General features: G+C 43.8%; 1 protein-coding gene across 13 annotated transcripts in view; it reads left to right on the forward strand.

Annotated features, from left to right (window-relative positions):
• The window catches only part of gjc1 (gap junction protein gamma 1), a 17,957-nt gene extending 4,279 nt beyond the window's left edge, over positions 1–13,678 (forward strand). For 12 of the 13 annotated variants that reach the window (XM_076997101.1, XM_076997109.1, XM_076997099.1 and 9 more), the window contains one exon: positions 9,682–13,678. In XM_076997101.1, coding sequence (XP_076853216.1) covers positions 9,736–11,160 — 1,425 coding nt within the window. In that variant the 5' untranslated portion in view covers positions 9,682–9,735 and the 3' untranslated portion in view covers positions 11,161–13,678. Of the gene's footprint in view, positions 1–1,959; positions 5,280–9,681 lie in introns of those variants that run through there. The other variant, XM_076997105.1, reaches the window with a different exon arrangement.
• Positions 13,679–18,475: the final 4,797 nt, after the last annotated feature.

Below are 18,475 nucleotides of genomic sequence, written 5' to 3' on the forward strand. Positions count from 1 at the left end.
CTAGTCATACTGAGTCTGTCATGATGACATGTCTTTGTTATGTAACCTTCACAGGAGATCAAGAGTAAGAGAGCATGTGTCTGCACTTATGCGAATTTGAGTCTTTGTTAAATGTCCTTCCTCCTTGTCTTTTCCCGAAGTCATGTTCTAAGGGAGTCTCGTTCACCCATGGCTGGGTCTCCATGGCTACAAGGGTTGAGCCAATCAGAGCACAAGACCACCATGTGCTCCAGACGAGGGACAGAGCCCGCTGGCGACACAGATGCTAGTGCGCTAAAGCTAACCCAGCATTTTTCTCTCTGCACTCTGCCACCTTGCCACCATTCACTCCTCTCTCCTTCTCTGCTCACCTCACCCTTTCACCCTGTGACCTTGTGACCTGTGGTCTATGGTGGTCTTCCTGCTCCAGCTTATTTAAGGAGACTGATGCGTTTAAAGAGGTTGTCAATGTGCTGCTGTGTTCTGCTTTAAAACAGAGACATAGTAAAGGACACAGAGGAAGAAAAGGGTCCCTCTGGCAAACAAGTGGTAATTCAACTTGTTTAGACAGTCAGGAGAAGATTCAGTTGGGAATGTGCCCCCCCCTCCAGCCATATGTGTCCACGAGAGTGTATTTTTAACGGGTGTGTGAGCGTGAGAGGCGGAGACATGGGAGAAGAGGGATTTTGGAGAATTTAAATGTCATCAGAGTGAAGAGAGCAAACTATGTAAATATTTTTTCCATCTTCACAGCACAGTTTTGCTATGGGGGCTCTTATTTTAAAGTGCTTTTGCAACTCAAATGTAAAAAATCACAAGGTGCTGAAAACTAGTTGCCAGTCATGAGACTATGGATGTTAAGGGTAATGCAGCAGTGCGAAACCTCCCTAGGACATTTGAAGCTAAGACTTGTGGGATGGTACTGAGGCCATTGAGAGTGCAATCAGGGTTTGGGACACCCCCCTGCTTCTGTTAGGGGGACAGTATAAAGCAAAGTGTGCTACCTCACCTGGGTATATTGCTGCCTTTAAGATAGAGTTCTACTGTTTTGAGAGTCATATATTTTAGTAAAATAATGCAGTGAGGTACTAAAGTTGTGAATCCTCTACACTTTCTTTACATCTTACACAAACCTACACTCGCGTATACACAAGTAAGCACTCACACACACACACACACACACACACACAAACCCGCACAATCGCATACATACAACATACATAGACTCACATCCACAAACCCACACACTCATGTGCACACACAAGACACACTTCAGTTTTGCTCAGATTTGCGAAGAATCCCTTCATTGACAATCCATGGTTTCCATGGAGACTAAAATATTCCTCCTGTTCTGTGTCCTTAGAGTACAGTCACCCTCGTCATTCCCCTATACCCTTCCCAGTTCCCCTTTCTCACTGTAGTTCTGTATCCACTGAGAATAGACACAAATTAAGATGCAACTTGAGATGTAATTTAAAAAATACAATTTAAATATGCTATCAACATGTTTATTATTCTAGCTTGACCGTGTAGTACCTTGACCTTTTAGTATTACGACATGAGAAACGATGATGTTGCGTGGAAGAAAATTAGGTCAAGGTCAAAGGTTAACCCTTTGTTTGATTCGCTGTGTAGCAGCTGTAAGCTGTGTGCAGCGTCATGTCAACATCAACACGGTTGAGCAACAACAGGAAAGAGCCACACATACGTAAATCTGCAGAAGATCCCAGGCAGTATAACTGCAGTGTTCTGTAGTACCATACGTAGAGATATTAAAAAACTGTAGTGAGGTACGCAAAGTTTCCAGAGAGACGGGACGTTTCGGACTGAGGTCCTTCATCAGCTCTGCAAGCAAAGTGTTTCATGTGCTTCAAAGTGCTTGCACAGCTGATGAAGGACCTCTGTCCGAAACGTCCTGTCTCTCTGGAAACTTTGGGTATATATATATATATATATATATATACACACACACACACACACACACACACACACACACACACACACATCATTCCCCCCACGCCCTCCCCTGTGTTAGTGTAGTATGAGCTTCTTTCTCCTACAAGCTCAAGCCAGAGAAGCTTGAGGGTCCTGTGTAGTAGGACTGCACACTTCTGGACGGTGAACACTTATCCACTCCAAATGATACACACTTATCCAGTTAGAATGATACACACTTATTCAGTCTGAATGATACACACTTATCCAGTTCGAATGATACACACTTATCCAGTTAGAATGATACACACTTATCCAGTCTGAATGATGCACACTTATCCAGTTCGAATGATACACACTTATCCAGTTCGAATGATACACACTTATCCAGTTAGAATGATGCACACTTCTCCAGTTCGAATGATACACACTTATCCAGTCTGAATTAAATACAAATTATGTCATTCCTTCCTCCCTGTTTGAATCAAGTTACTTTGTCACACAATTGTGTACCATGAGACCACTGGGAAAAATCTGCTACTTTTCTCCACGTGATGCTTTAACTGGGAAAATAATACTCAATTACAAATAAAAAATCTGATTGTATTTGTTTGTCAACGATTGGTTTTTTGCAAGTTCAGCAGGAGAACTTAAGCTGTGAAGCCGAAGCCCAGGGGCAGGAAACAGAAACAAGCACTTTTTCCACCAGCTCCAAGACCAGGAAATCAGAAAAGAGCCTAAATCATCAATTAGCTAATTAATCATTTAAGAAACATTTGAACATGTGGTCGATGCTCAGTGTGATTCTTCAGCTTACTGAGATTTAAGCTGGATGGAAAAGAAGCACAGAAAGAGCACAGTATTAATGTGAGACATCAGTGAGATATCAGTGAGATATCAGTGAGATATTAGTGAGACATCAATGCAGCGCTATACTCTGTAACAGCAGAACGGGGATGTCAAGTCTACAAACTACTCCAATCAGTATAGGGATCTAGAGAAAGCGATAGGTAGAGAGGGAGTGGGAGAGAGAACTGACCATGGTTTGTTTGCTGTTTTCATTTCTTTGATTTATTATCAAATTACATTCTACTGTCACATATTTATAAAAATGCTACACTTCTATTAGTGGTGTTTCATAATACGTGGTGAACACACAATTGGAGTTCCCAAATATGGTTTATAAAACCCGTGCTATTTTGGGGGAATTGCTGTTTTTGTAATACATTCTTCAAAAGAACACAGTTTGGACATAGATGCTGTGATACGGCCACATTTTTTAGTTGGAAGTGTTTATGCTAGGGGGATTGGATGGTTCTAAATTGCCATTCGGTCAAACTTTAATAAATGTGTGTGTGTGTGTGTGTGTGTGTGTGTGTGTGTGTTCATGAGAGTATTAGTGTGGGTTTGAATTGGGGGCAGCACTCTGTCTTTCTCTCCTTGGGCCATTAAACTGTGCATTTCTGCAGTCTGTGCTAGTGTCCCTCTTTGAACTCTTTATGTGAACGAAGGGCACGTTGACGAGCAGTGTGTTGTTTTTATTGTGGTTGTTTTTATTGTGGTGGTTTTCTGAGGTCCACCACTAGGAGGTTAGAATGGCCTGGGGACACATGGTTAGGGATATGGACTCACTCTGAGTGCAGGTGTAAGTACTCACCTGGTGCTCATAATTCACTTCACCTGTGCGCCATACAAACAGCATAGGAGCAAGAAAGAAAAGAGATGTTCAGTGTGTTCAGAGGCAACGCTGACATCTTAAAATTTGTAAATCAGTGAAGTATTGTAAAACGTGAAGTACCATTATATTTTAAATCTGCCACATTTGCCCCGGCTCCAGGGTAATCCAGTGTAACTTGTCTCAGTAATTACAGACTTACTTCTCTTATGATGAAACCTTTTGACTTGTGGAGACATCTTTCTAATGTTGGGAAAGACACGTGTCAGTTTGACTATGGGGTTGAAGGTCAACAGAGGATTCTGGGTCCATTCTTGGATGCACTAGATACATGTGTATAAATATTTGTAGATTACAGTTCAGTGTTTAATACAATATTGTTTTTTTTTCTTTGTTAATCTCTCCATATACCAGTGACTACATATCAAGTTTGTATAGAGTCAAGTTAGTCAAGGTGAACAGATTTGCAGATCCTAGAACAAGTGACATGACATGAGAATGAAGCAGAATACAGTGATGAAGATGATCCAGGGATGAAGATGATACAGGGACGCAGAGCTTTAGTTGCATGGAGTAGGGTGAATAATTGAAGCCTCATCTCTGATCAAACAAAGGACCTGGTGCTACACTTCAGGAAAAGTAAGGTGGACCTACCACCTCTGGCCATTAATGGTCGGTGGTTGAGAGGGTTGAGGACGAACATCAGCACAGTTTTCCGAAGGGAGCACAGCGTTCCGGTGAGAGCACAGCGTTCCGATGAGAGCACAACGGTCTGATGGGAGCACAGCGCCGTTTTCTCGCTCGGAAAAGCTCATCAAAAGCTTTTCTTTGTGAGACGGCTTGGGAAATTCGGTGTGACCACAGACTGTATGCCACACTTTGTGTGTGTGTGTGTGTGTGTGTGTGTGAGAGGGAAGCTGCGAAGGGAATTCTCTTGTCTGCCTCTAATCTATTCCGTCCCCACCCCCACCCGGCTCTCCTCCAGACCCCCGTACGCCCACCCTCCTGTCACAGCTCACGCTCGCCTCACCTGCTCCTGTGACGTCCCCTTTAAGGGCAGCATAGTGACACACACATGTTCTCCCAGTACACTGTGCAAATATTGTGTGTCACAGAGTAACAAACACAGATAAAGCACAAGACCGTGCACAAAACAAAACAGTGCATTACACAGCAGGCGGTATTACCCCCGAGCCTTCCACATCAGACATGTGCACGTGCGTCCCTGCCGGCTCTGGACACGTTCAAGCAGGAAGAAAGGTCCATTGTTTGTGCAGAGTCAATTGTTTGTACATTGTTTGGAGTGACAACAGTGCAAGTTAGAACACTGTGTGTGTTTGTGTGTGCATGTGCGTGTGTGTGTGTGTGTGTGTGTGTGTGTGTGTGTGTGTGTGTGTTTGCGCGCGCGCGCGTGGGAGGCGTGGGGGGTGCACACGTCCCATTTCCTCTCCCCCTTCCTCTGCAGTCTCACATGGTTGTTGGATCGCGTGTGCGTAAATGCGGGTGTACGGTCGTTTGTTGGGTTTAAGATCAATACAGGCTGATGTCCGGGTGGTTTCAAGAGAAGAAAAGAGAGGAAAGGATAGAGAGGAAAAGAAAAAGAAGAAAAGAAAGACAGGCGTGCTGATGAAATGAGGGGAAGAGAGAGGCAGACACAAAGAGGAGAGGCTGATGGAACGCATGAGTGTGTGTGAGTATGCAGTTTGGTCTCCGAATGTGCGCTGAAGGATGTCTTTGTGTTTGCGCTGACACGTGTGTTTGTACATGTCTTCAGTTTGTTTTATTACATCAACATTCTCATAATTGTATTCAGTCATACATAATTACATGAAGCACTTTCACGTATATATGCAAATACTCACACACGCATGCACACACACATGTCCACACCTACAGAGAACGCGTTTTCTCAATTTTTTCTTTTGTTTCATTCTTAATGCTGCACAATTGCATGTAAATGGTTGCAATGTGAGTTTTGTTTTCAGTGTTCCCCATTGTGCAGAACAAAACCTTTCCTGTTCCAATCTTTCATGTTCTGTGTTTGCTTCTTTTTTAATTACAAAATTAATTAGCAATAATCATGTGCATCTTGGGTGCAATTTCCTTAACTTACACTAGATTAAGTATGGTGTGAAAATATTTATAAATGAAAAGTCAGATTTGGTGGTTATAGTGTTTGTTAATATAATGTGAACCAAAAAAATTGAACGAATTATGAAAAAGTGTTTTTAATTTCATCACACGTCCAAGAGGGAGATATCAATAAAAATTAAATCTAGAGATTCCAATCAAATTTAATGTAGCAAGGAAAATAGGCAAATCGCTGTTACAACCACTATTTCAAAGTAGCCCTTGTTCAAGCTGCTTGCCCTAAGTCTATTTTTATCCCGGAAAATGTACAGTTGTGATCAAATTTATTCAACCCCCAATGCTGCGAAGGGTTTTATGGAATTCAGTGCACATTTGTAATTGTGTTCATAATGAAATCTTACAAGGACTTGTTAAAGAACTAAATGCAACTAAGATAGCATCAATTTTTTTTGTCATAAAGTATTAAATGGCCTTTTTGTGATTTCTTCATTGACACAATTATTCAACCCCTTTACGACTACCACTCCTAAGAACAGAGGTTCATTCCAGTGTTTTCCATCAGGTATTGAAAACATCTGTGGATGTCAACGAGCAGCAATCAAGCATGATAAGCACCAATTAGGCAGATTTAAAAGGACTGTGATACTCAGCTCCTTCTAGACATCTACTGGTGTGTTTCCAAGCATGGTGAAGGCAAGAGAATGGTCCCAGAAGACAAGAGAAGAGGTTATTGCTCTTCACAAGAATGGCAATGGATATAAAAAGATTGCGAAGTTGTTAAATATTCCAAGAGACACTATCGGAAGTATCATTCGCAAGTTCAAGTTAAAGGGCACAGTGGAAACGTTACCTGGTCGTGGCAGAAAGAAGATCCTGACCGCGACTGCTGTGCGCTACCTGAAGCGTAATGTGGAGAAAAATCCCCGCGTGACTGCTAAGGAACTGAAAAAAGACCTGTCAGATGTGGGCACTGAAGTTTCAGCTCAGACAATAAGGTGCGCACTGCATAACGAAGACCTCCATGCCAGAACGCCCAGATGCACCCCCTTGCTGACTCCAAAGAACAAGAAAAGTCGACTGCAGTATGCCAAAAGTCATGTGGACAAGCCACAAAGGTTTTGGAACAGTGTACTGTGGTCAGATGAAACTAAATTAGAACTGTTTGGGACAATGGACCAGCACTATGTTTGGAGAAGGAAGAACCAGGCTTATGAACAAAAGAACACCTTGCCTACTGTGAAGCATGGCGGGGGGTCAATTATGCTTTGGGGCTGTTTTGCTTCTAATGGTACAGGAAAGCTTCAACGTGTGCAGGGTACCATGAATTCCCTTCAGTACCAGGAGATCTTGGAGGAAAATGTGATGGAGTCAGTCACAAACCTGCGGCTTGGGAGACGTTGGACCTTCCAACAGGACAATGATCCGAAGCACACATCCAAATCCACTAGAGCATGGTTGAACATGAAAGGCTGGAACATTCTAGAGTGGCCATCGCAATCACCAGACTTAAATCCAATTGAGAACCTCTGGTGGGACCTAAAGAAGGCAGTTGCAGTGCGCAAGCCTAAGAATGTGACTGAACTGGAGGCTTTTGCCCATGAAGAATGGGCTAAGATACCCATAGGTCGCTGCAAGACACTTGTGTCAAGCTATGCTTCACGCTTGAAAGCTGTCATAACTGGAAAAGGATGTTGTACTAAGTACTAAAAAATAATGTCACTAGGGGGTTGAATAAAACTGATAATGATGTGAGCACAGTAAAGACATTTGTGGTTATTCCATCATAAATATTATGTTATGTTTGTCTAATTTATAAGTGCCTCTTTGATATAATTGTAAATAAGATGACTGAAATGATCAAAATCAATGTCAAACTGGCCAAAACACTTTATTTCAGTGGGGGTTGAATAAATTTGATCACAACTGTAAGTCTTTTAGGTAATTGTGATTCTGTGAGACTTTGACCTTGTATGTTCATGGTCTACTACGATGTGGCTGGGTTCAGTGAGGCAGCATGCGGTGAACATGGATGCAGACCTGAAAGATTCACGACTGTTATTTCAGTCATACACACTACAGATGTTCAGTTATTGCTTACAGTTTAAGTTGCATCAGCACAACTCTAATTCTGTAAAATATGTTCAATTGTATCAATTTTCTATTGACGTGCTAATGTGAATATTCAGTAACCCACAAATTATTAAATGTTTTGTTGAAAATGCTTTTGTATTTTTGAATACATTTTTTTAATTAGAATGTGTGTTTGGCAAGCTATTGTGTAAATACCTCTGGAAGGCTTGTTGACCATGTTATTTCTTTGTACACACATCAGTATTATATTTTTTCTCTGCACACAGATTTGATATTTTCCATGAAAATTCCACTAACAGGTATAATACATCCTATAATAGGTTTTGGGAAGCCCTTCACCTCTGTTTCCAAGGTAATTGTTGCTAGCTTAGAAAACCCAAGTGCTAAATGCCTATCTCCACAACATGACTGGAATAAGAATAGCACCTGGTGTCAGGTGCATGGCTAGAATATCACTGCTGTTAGAATAGTGGTTAGAGTAGCGTGTAGTGTGCTGTCAATGGAGCGGTTAGAGTAGTGGTTAGAGTACTTCTTGAGTAGTGGCTAGAGTAGTACTTACAGTGTGGTTAGAGAAGTGGTTAGAGTACTTTTTAAGTAGTATCTAGAGTAGTACTTACAGTGTGGTTAGAGTGGTATTAACGTAGTGGTTAGAGTACTTTTTGAGTAGTGGTTAGAGTTCTGTTACGGTAGCAGTTGGTGCTATGACAGCATCATCTGTACCAAATGGCAGAAATCATCAAAACCCTGTTCCACAGGCCTGCTTCCTAGTTATCTGCTAGATTATTATGGAGGATAAGGGAAGAAGAGAGAGAGAGAGCAAGGAAGAGAGGCAGAGGAAAGAGAGTTAGACATGAAGATGAATTGGATGAAAGCAATGATTGTCGAAACAAGAGATTTCTGCTGAACAGCCTGGCATTCTCCACACAAGTGACGTGATCCTTGTGTTTGTGCGCGTGTGTGACCCTCTCCTCACTCGTTAGATGAGTTCAAAGGTTAGCCAGGGCTTAGCTTCACCAGAGCTGGGGTGAGAAAGTGCATCTCCAGAGTCTCAGATTCATTCAGATTCTCTATTTGGGCCAGAACTAGGAACTCTGGTTCTGCCCAAAAAGTCTAACACTTCAAGCTGACTCTTAAGCAGTAAGAACATTAACATCTCCCTTCTTCTTTCTCCTCTTGTCTTTCTGTCTCTCCATCCTACTTTCTTTCTCTTATACACACACACACACACACACTCAACCACAGAATGATCTGTAACTTTAGTTGCTTAGTAGTTCATAGACATGTCCTTATATGGCAATATAATATCTTAAATGTTTTACGGGGAAGCATAATATAAACATTCAACTTGAAAAAGTCAGTGGATGGAAAGCAGAGAATATACACACAGGGCACTAAACAGAAATCTTTCTACAGGCAGCCTAAAATCTATGAAGGGGTGTGTGTGTGTGTGCGTGTGCGCGTGCCTTTCAAAGCATTACATTATGTGTTATCCAATTAAATCATATTCCTAATTAATAAAACTCAGCAATATTACAGGAAAGCAGGTTAGCACACAGAACTTAATCTGGGAAGTCCAGCAGTGCAGACCTAAATTTTACCCCGTTTAAGTCACTCACGCCATGGTCATGCACAAGGCAGGCCACACTCACGCTGTGGCGTACATGAATTGTAGGTTAAACTGTGTCCATATATGACAGCAATCTTTTTGCTTATGACCTCACCTGTTTTCAGCGGTTACAACATCATTCACTTTAAGGAAAAGTTAAATTAGGAAAGCAAGTTACGAAGGCTTTCTCATGTCATGTCCTGTTTTGATGCCGTTAATCCCATGAATACTATATACAAAATGTAATGTACATGATATACACAGGCACTTTACAGCATTATGTTCAAAATTGTTTCTGTTGTAGAGTCTGTGAGCCGAGCCGTCTGGGACGCTGTCTGCCCTGTTGTCGTCGGACGTCATGAGCTGGAGCTTCCTGACCCGTCTGCTGGAGGAGATCCAGAACCACTCCACGCCAGTGGGGAAACTCTGGCTCACCGCTCTGGTCGTCTTCCGCATCGTGCTGACCGCTGTGGGCGGGGAGTCCATTTACTACGACGAGCAAAGCAAGTTTGTCTGCAACTCGGGCCAGCCGGGCTGCGAGAACGTCTGCTACGACGCCTTCGCCCCCCTCTCGCACGTGCGCTTCTGGGTCTTTCAGATCATCCTGTCCGCCATGCCCTCGCTCCTATACATGGGCTACGCGGCCAATAAGATCTCCCACACCGAGGACTCGCGAGGGACCGTGGGCGGGGCTCCAGCAGGCGGAGGGGAAGGGGGCGGGTACACACAGAGGAGACCCCAGACGTTGTACTTCGGGGGGCAGCAGCACCCGTCGGGAGGCGAGGACGGCGAGGAAGAGAGCGAGGGCGACCCCATGATCTACGAGGTGCCCAAGATGGACACCGGGCGGCAGGAACTGGTGCCACCGCGGCCCAAGCCCAAGGTGCGTCACGACGGACGGCGCCGGATCCGCGACGACGGGCTGATGCGAGTGTACGTGCTGCAGCTGCTGACCCGCTCCGCCCTGGAGGCGGGCTTCCTGGCGGGCCAGTACATGCTGTACGGCTTCCGAGTGGCACCCGTGTTCGTGTGCTCGGGCAAACCGTGTCCGCACAGGGTGGACTGCTTCGTCTCGCGGCCCACGGAGAAGACCATCTTCCTGCGCATCATGTACGGCGTCAGCTGCCTCTGCCTGCTGCTCAACGTGTGGGAGATGGTTCACCTGGGCGTGGGGACCATCAAAGACGCCCTGCGCAGACGCCACGCCACCAGCTCCGCCGCCAAGGACGAGTTCCGGCTGGGCCTGCTGGGAACCGGGGGCGTGGCCATGGGGGTGGGCGGGCCGGCTCTCGGCGACGGAGAGCCGGGCGACGAGGTCGGGGGCGCCGTGCGGGAGGCAGACTACGTGGGTTACCCGTTCTCGTGGAACACGCCTTCGGCTCCGCCGGGCTACAACATCGTGGTGAAGCCCGAGGCCATTCCCTACACGGATCTGAGCAACGCCAAGATGGCGTGCAGGCAGAATCGTGCCAACACGGCACAAGAGGAACAGCAGCAGTACGGCTCCAACGAGGACAACTTCCCCTCGGCCACCGAGGTCCGCCCACCGCTCGTCAACAGAGATGTCGTCCAATTAGAGGCGGCCATTCAGGCCTACACTATCCAGCACCATGCCAACACTGACCACGACGACAACTTCAACCACGACGACAAGCAGCAGAGTAACATCCCGCCAACTACGCAGAAAGATCGGAAGCACCGTATGAAACCCAACCAATCAGGTAGCGCGGGTAGCAGCGGTAGTAGCAAGTCTGGAGAGGGCAAACCATCCGTGTGGATCTGACTCCGTGTGCGGGCACACATGCATCCTCGTGAATTTCCTTGGGCATTTATGGACACACATACACAAACATGCAATACACTTTTAACATATACAGTAAGCTCTCATGAGATGCGGTAGAAAACGTTTGAAACACCTATCGTGCCTTCAGATTCAAGGAGCTCTGAAGTGTGAAAGTATACTTTTGACTGAAATGCCCATATATCTCTGGTATTACCAAGCTTTTCACTGGTCTTCCTGTTTTAAGATCAACTGAACTATGTGGCTGTTTTTGTGTCAGCCACAGTCGACAGAAACTTTTATTAAGCTATTTACTATAAATATGACAGTGATAATGGTTTGGGAAGCTTCAAGCCTCTCTGTGAAATATCTGTGGAATGCCTGTGAAGCTGTTTTCCGATTCCAGACCAGCTATCAAACATCTTCAATTCAAACAGTGACTAAGACATCACAATGCCAAGTTTTAATGCTGGGACATTACTTATCACTGCTGGTGTGCTCTGCTGTCATAAATGCAAATGGGTCTTCTGTGGCGATACAGGCAGACAGACATTCATGAACACAGATTCACAGATTCTTTGTCAAAGTAATAGAGACCCAAAATAGTGTACAGCCATTACCCATTTCTCATACTGCCCTCTCCTGGTTTAATGTAGCTACTTCAGTCTAACCAGCTGTAGGGGATGAGCTAGTTCCAACACGGTGTGAATATGTAGCATAGAATAGTCTGTTACAGTAGTTTTAGTTTGTCAGAATGTCTTTGGGAATTGCTGCCATAAGCAGAGATGATCTTTCACCAATAGTAAGAATTATGAGGACTACAGCTGACTCACCCCCACAAATCATAGTATAGTGTATATGCTAAAAAATGCTTTGGGGGTAATCCTATACCTACAGCTGTGCACGGAGAGAGCACTTGTGAGCAAAGTACACTGTGGGAACGTCTTCCATTTTGTTTTGTACTGCCACATTCCAACTTACAAAAGACATTTTTGCCTTTTCTTGGATGATACCCAGTGTGATGGCGAAAATGTGTCGCTGTGGGAGACCAAATACTGTTTGTCACCATGGAGACATCATGCTGCTATGTCCAAGAAGAACAGGCCATATAACTCCTTCTGTGTGTGTGTGTGTGTGTGTGTGTGTGTGTGTGTGTGTGTGTGTGTGTGTGTGTGTGTGTGTGTGTGTGTGTGTGTGTGTGTGTGTGTGTGCACATTACCTCTGTTGTTTTACATATAAGCAATAGAGAGCACTAACCTTAAAATTCAGCAATATTTGGATCTGGCTTGAGATCTTTGGCTTGGTTTCTGTTTCATCTGGAATTTGGGATGTGGACTTCCTTATTCAGTCAGGCTAGATTGGTTTAAGGGGTGTTATTATTCTATAGCCTTAAAATTGTAAAAAAGGAATATTAAAAATGAGCCTGTAATTTGTAGGAACTTCCTGATTCCCAATGACACCTACACGTTTTAGTATGCAGTAGACTCTCTCTGCTGTCAGACTGTTCAGACAGTTAGACTGGGCAGACAGTTAGACTGTTCAGACAGTTAGACTGGGCAGGTATTGACTCATACCCCAACGTGACTGGAGCATGATACTCTTCTAAATGTGCACTTTGGCCAAAAGAAGAATGTGCATCAATTTTGGTGTAACTGTTAAAGCTTACAACTGAGAGAGTGAGAGAGAGAGAGAGAGAGAGAGAGAGAGAGAAACTCTAAAGGATCCCTTTAGATCAGCTTTGCCCCACCCCTGAGGTGTGTGTGTGTGTGTGTGTGCGTGCGTGCGTGTGTGCGTGCGCGTGTGTGTGTGATGTAGAAAGCACATCTTCTCAGCAGGTTCTCAGTGCATGCTGAGGGAGCTGATGGCACTGTCACTGCTGCAGGAGCATGGCCTTATGCCCCGTTACCTCCTCTGGGACGCAGCGTGCTTCAGACTCCAGTCCATTTGGTGTCCCTCCTCTCCTCCAGGAACCACAACAAAGGAAAAAGCCACATTTGTTGTTCTTATATAAGGGATAAAATCGTCATTTTCTTCTTACTGTGCCACGCTGGAATAGTCGGCAGTGTATAGTTATTTCCATTTTTGGAAACACTTTGCTTGGGATTTTGTGAAAACGCATGTTGAGAGCTATTTTGGTAATAAAATGGATAATGAATACATTGTCGTCAGTGTTGTCTCGTAACTTTTCACACAAGTAAATAGCAACGGCTCCCGTCATTTTGAAAGGCTATTGCAAAATGTAGCAGGATCTTAGAATATTTTTGTATTGCTGATGTGGAGTCATTACCATAAAGTATTAATAACACTGAAGTATCAGTGCAGAAGAGTCGACATTTCTCCTCAAGGAAAATCCCTTTACTACGATGGTGAGATCTTCTGCTACAAACTTAGAATGAAAAAACGAGGGATGTTATTATCAGATATGCATGGCAGGATGATAGCAGCACATACCGAAACAATTATACAAGCGACATGACGGGAAAGCAACCATTTACAACTATACATTTACACTAAATACAGTCAAAGAGACACATGGCATTCTGGGCCAAATCGCTCTCCAGCATCCTGAGTGATCCACACCCTTGATTCAGTGGTCATTAAACATCCCCCACCACCATCAAAGGTCAGACATCCTGATGAAGATCTTACAGGTGCTCCTGAACACAGTGCAGCTTGCAGAGATGCTGCAGTGCTCATTTTTATGTCAAAAGGGCAACACTCCTGGATCAGCTCTCATTATTATACGTGTAAATAAAACATTAATGCATACTGATTCTGACATGTAGCGGTGTCCCGTAGACTGGGGCCACTGCAAGGAATTGTTTCAAATCATCTAGGTTACTAAAACAAATACTAAATTATAGAATTGCATATAGAATTTTTGAATATATTAATAGAATATTATTGCATCATAATGTATTCTCTTTTGTTTATTTACATTTACTTACATGTAAATACTTGTATACTTCATAAGTGTACTACTATTTTGGCACTGCTAAATCTGTATACATTATATTAGTTTAACATATACCTAATCAGCAATATTGAGTCGGACTCCTTGTTCTACTGTACACCTGTGTGCAGGAATGCTGTACCTTGATTTTTTTATTTTCATTTCTTTTTGTTTTTTAACACCTGTGCCCTTAACACACAGCACTAACAGCTGGTTGTCTTTAACACTCAGACTTAATATTCACTATGTGTCACGTTTAGTTCCATGTGCTTTTGTCTTCATTCCAGTTATCATGCCGATTGCATTTGTAACTTCACCTCTCATTATTGCTCCCAACTGTGTCTTGTTTAGCTCCTCGTTTCACCGTGTATTTAAACCTTGTGTTTTGTCTTCCTGTGTGTTTCCTTGTTGTGTTGTTACTTTCCTGTGTCTTATCCTTGGCCCCACGGACGTAGTTTTGGGGGGGGACGGGGGGGACATGTCCCCCCCACTTTTTCAAAAGCCGGTTTTGGTCCCCCCCAGTTTTTACAGTTAAAACCAAATATTTAAGTAGCGACGAAGTCATGTCCCCCCCACTTTTTAACGGTTAAAAAAACAATATCCAAATAGCGACAAATCTAGCACTAGGATCATGCAGCTCCGAGCTCCCCCCCCCCCCGCTCAACAATTTTTGTTCACAGCGCTCAACAATTTTCATTCAACCCCCCCCCCCCCCCCCCCCCCCCCCCCCCGCTCAACAGTTCGCCACCCCAGGTTGTGTCCCCCCCACTTATGAAATCAAAACTACGTCCATGCTTGGCCCGGGTTCCTGTTTCTGTTGTATTTTGGTCCTAGTCATGTCCCTTTGTCTTATTTATTGTTCTTTATCTGGCTTATTATCTGGACTGTTTATATGACCCTCATTATGGTCTTGCCCTTAATAAATCACTCCTCTCAGTGCCTGCAGTTCCCTCTTTCCACCGCCACCGTCCCTGGTTTCTTGCCGCCATCCCTGGGATTGTGCCCCTGAATTCGCTGCCGTACCTTCACCGTGGTGCTTCCAGACTTTCACTTTCACCTTGTTCACTGTTTTGCGTACCAAGCATGGGCGGTTTGTTCATTGGGGCGATTGGGCGACGCACCACGAAAGGATGAAAATGAAGGTTTTTTCTCACATTCTATAACGTATTTAACTAGATATGTCTGTTCTGGACAGTTTCTCCTGCCTCTGAATGCCATTGTCCAATCAGCGTTGAGGTGCATTCCCTGAAGTACCGCCTCTTTTCGGGCGATTTTAGTCTGACGGTAAATCGCCCCGACTGCTCTCGTAGACTCTCATGTTAATGTTTTTTTTAAGTGTAGGTGGGAAGGCTCGCGCTTACGTCAGACGTAACGGTAGGGGAAATAACGGCAGCTCGCGATCTGCTCAACACGGCCAGCGTTCCTTCACCTCACAACAACTCAGTCGTTTCATTAAGAGAAGAGCCATTCAGTCGTCGTAATAATCAAGATAAACTAGCAACTAAGGAATTAGGGCCACCGAAAACCAGATCTAAACATCAAACCAGTGAAGGGAGTAAAATAAACTGGTATGAAGGGAAAACATGTCTAGCAGACTGTGAAGTAGCGCGCACTTAATGCTGTTGCCCATTTACATTCTAACGCCTAAACTAAAATGCTGTCTGAGGAATAGAAATTATTGTGTGGTAAAGATTCACTTTAATTAATGGTAAATCTGGCCTCTCTCCATGTTTAAAGTTGTTTGTGAGGGCAAATTGAGAGATGACAATTTTTGTTGACGACAGTTAATTGTTCAGTCATTGTAGCTTTAACCAAAATGATATTTACAAGATATATCGGTGCACAAATACTGTACAGTCTATAATGTAATGAGTAATATATATGATTATATTTTCATTGGTTAAGTCAGTGTTTTTTATTTACCCACTGAAATGGTCACCTTGGATGTCATCACAACAATTGCCCCCCCTGAGATATTTTTCAGAGGCCGCCACTGCTTTTTTTTTTTGGGGGGGGGGGGGGGGGGGGGGGGGGGTACAGTTAACAGCTGGAAGTCAGAGTAACGTTCTATGTGGAGCATCTGTGATGTTTACACAGAGAAGGACACGTTCAGCGAAAGCAGTCCGCATCGGTCCGCGTCGGTATCAAGAGGGCAGAGTTCAGCAGGTATCCAGAGGTTAGTCTGGAGGCCAGGTCTGGGTACGAAAGGCAGGTCAGTGCACAAGAGAGCATACAAACGCTTAATACAGGGTTGCCAACTTTTCAAGATCACTTGGAGTGAGATTTGAACCTACTGAGGGGGGTGGCGAGTGTAAATTGTTGATGGGGGAGTGGCGAACGTAAATTGTTAGGGGGCGGGGTGTGTAAAATGGACACAAATTAAGTATTATATCACGATTGATCGATCGCCAGTGGTTGGCGCCAGAGCGAACTAGTAACTCATTGAATCATAGATGTAGAGCAGAGGTAAATAAACTAGATTTTTTTTTCGGCGTGAGAAATCGGATGTGTGAGCGTGTGAAGACAGTCAAATGGGTGTGTCTCACGCTCAATGCGTGAGAGTTGGCAACCCTGTTAATAGGCCAAGTGAAGAGGCAAAACTTTGTAAGGAGGAGGTGAGCAGAGCTATTTAAAGGGAGGAAGAACAGGTGGCACTAGTTTAGGGATGGGGAAATTCACCAATTCACATCCGTGATTCGGCACACATGTCTGCGATTCGACTGCACCGGTAGATTCAACGTGCATCGGGTTTAATTTGCAGGTGAATTTACGGTGCATCTACTCTAGCCTTTTTGCAGCGGCAAATACCATGGTTAAATCGGGTGTTTTGTTTTCCAGTATCTATTCCTTATTCTAACGTATTTACAGAGGCAACATACTTTTTATTTTTATTGATTTCTTTTTTTTTCGAGGCAACATAAATGCACCATCGTGTCCTCAGGTACTGATGCAAGCACGCAGATGTACACAACAGGGAAACGAATTAGCAACGACAAAGAGATATTTAATGCACCAAAAAGACACACAAATCAAACGTGTGGCAATATTTCGGGTTTTTTAAGCGAGGTGGTCAACTTGACAAGACGCACGCAATCTGCAAACAATGCCGTGGGGCTATCAAATACGTTTGTAGCACAACAAACCTGGCGACACACATGAAAAGACGGCACGGTGTGGACATCTCTGCGGCCGCTACCCCCTCGTAAGTCTAGCAGACAGTAGTGTTGCAGATCATAATTTTCATTATGCACATTGTTAATACAGTACTTTTAAAAACTGTTCATCTTATGTTTTAAACGTTTTGTATAAATATAGATGGAGAAAATAACTGAATAATTCACTTGAATAAATTAATGCTCTGTCTGAATATACTGTATTATGCATTTTTTTTATATTATGTATTGGTTTTGCTCCATTGAAAACAACCAGATGCATACATCCCTTAAATTGTTAGAGAGTAAAGTAGAATTGTGCTATTGAGTTAAGAAAACTGATGGGTTAGGCCAATACATCCTCAAACCTCAACTAACTGTATCAAATGATCACTTATCAAACCGAATCCTCATATAATAAGTCATATCGTTATCAAATCATTTTGAATCGCATCATATCGTGAACAGGAGTGATTGGTATCGCATCGTATCGACAAGGGGTTTCAGAGTATCGCAGTTATATCGTTTCGGTGACAGTGTATCGAGATGTGTATCGAATCTACCTTAGTGGTGTTACGTCCCGGTCTAGGCTACGGGGTTTAACAGCAACGAAGACGAACTGAGGGAAATATGCGGAAGTGAATCGGGGTTGTATTTACATGTGTGCATTTATTTTATACAGTGGAGGCATAGGCGGAGCCAAAGCAGGGGCCGGGGTGGCACTGGACCCCCCTGAATTCTGATTGGCCACCCCAAGTGCCCCCCCAGATGACTGACATGTCACCGCATCGCACATCTTGTTGAGAGCCTGTTGCGTTTTGTAATCGGTAATAATACTCAATGCTCAATTTCATTTAAAACATGCAAGCAGCAGGCACGACGGAGAATTTTTTTCAAACGAACGTGTTGTGGCGAATTCCGAGTTCCCTCGTTTGCACACGCATAAAGACGCTACAGATGATATTCCGGAGTTACAGTGATTATAACTTAGTTCACTGAGCACTCTAGTTTTGTCCTAACTAGATATTTAGACATAATACTGCTGTAATACTGCGATGTCGTGGTCCGAGGTGAACTTCGGTATAGCCAGTGTGTATTTTATTTAAAATAATTAACACCCTTGAGCCAGTGTGGCTTTGGACATAGATAATGCAGTTTGCTGTGATGGATAATTAAAACCTAGCTCTTATTTATGTATAGAAACATAAATCGA

Source organism: Brachyhypopomus gauderio, chromosome 2 (assembly GCF_052324685.1).
Source record: "Brachyhypopomus gauderio isolate BG-103 chromosome 2, BGAUD_0.2, whole genome shotgun sequence".
Taxonomy (NCBI): Eukaryota; Metazoa; Chordata; class Actinopteri; order Gymnotiformes; family Hypopomidae; genus Brachyhypopomus; species Brachyhypopomus gauderio.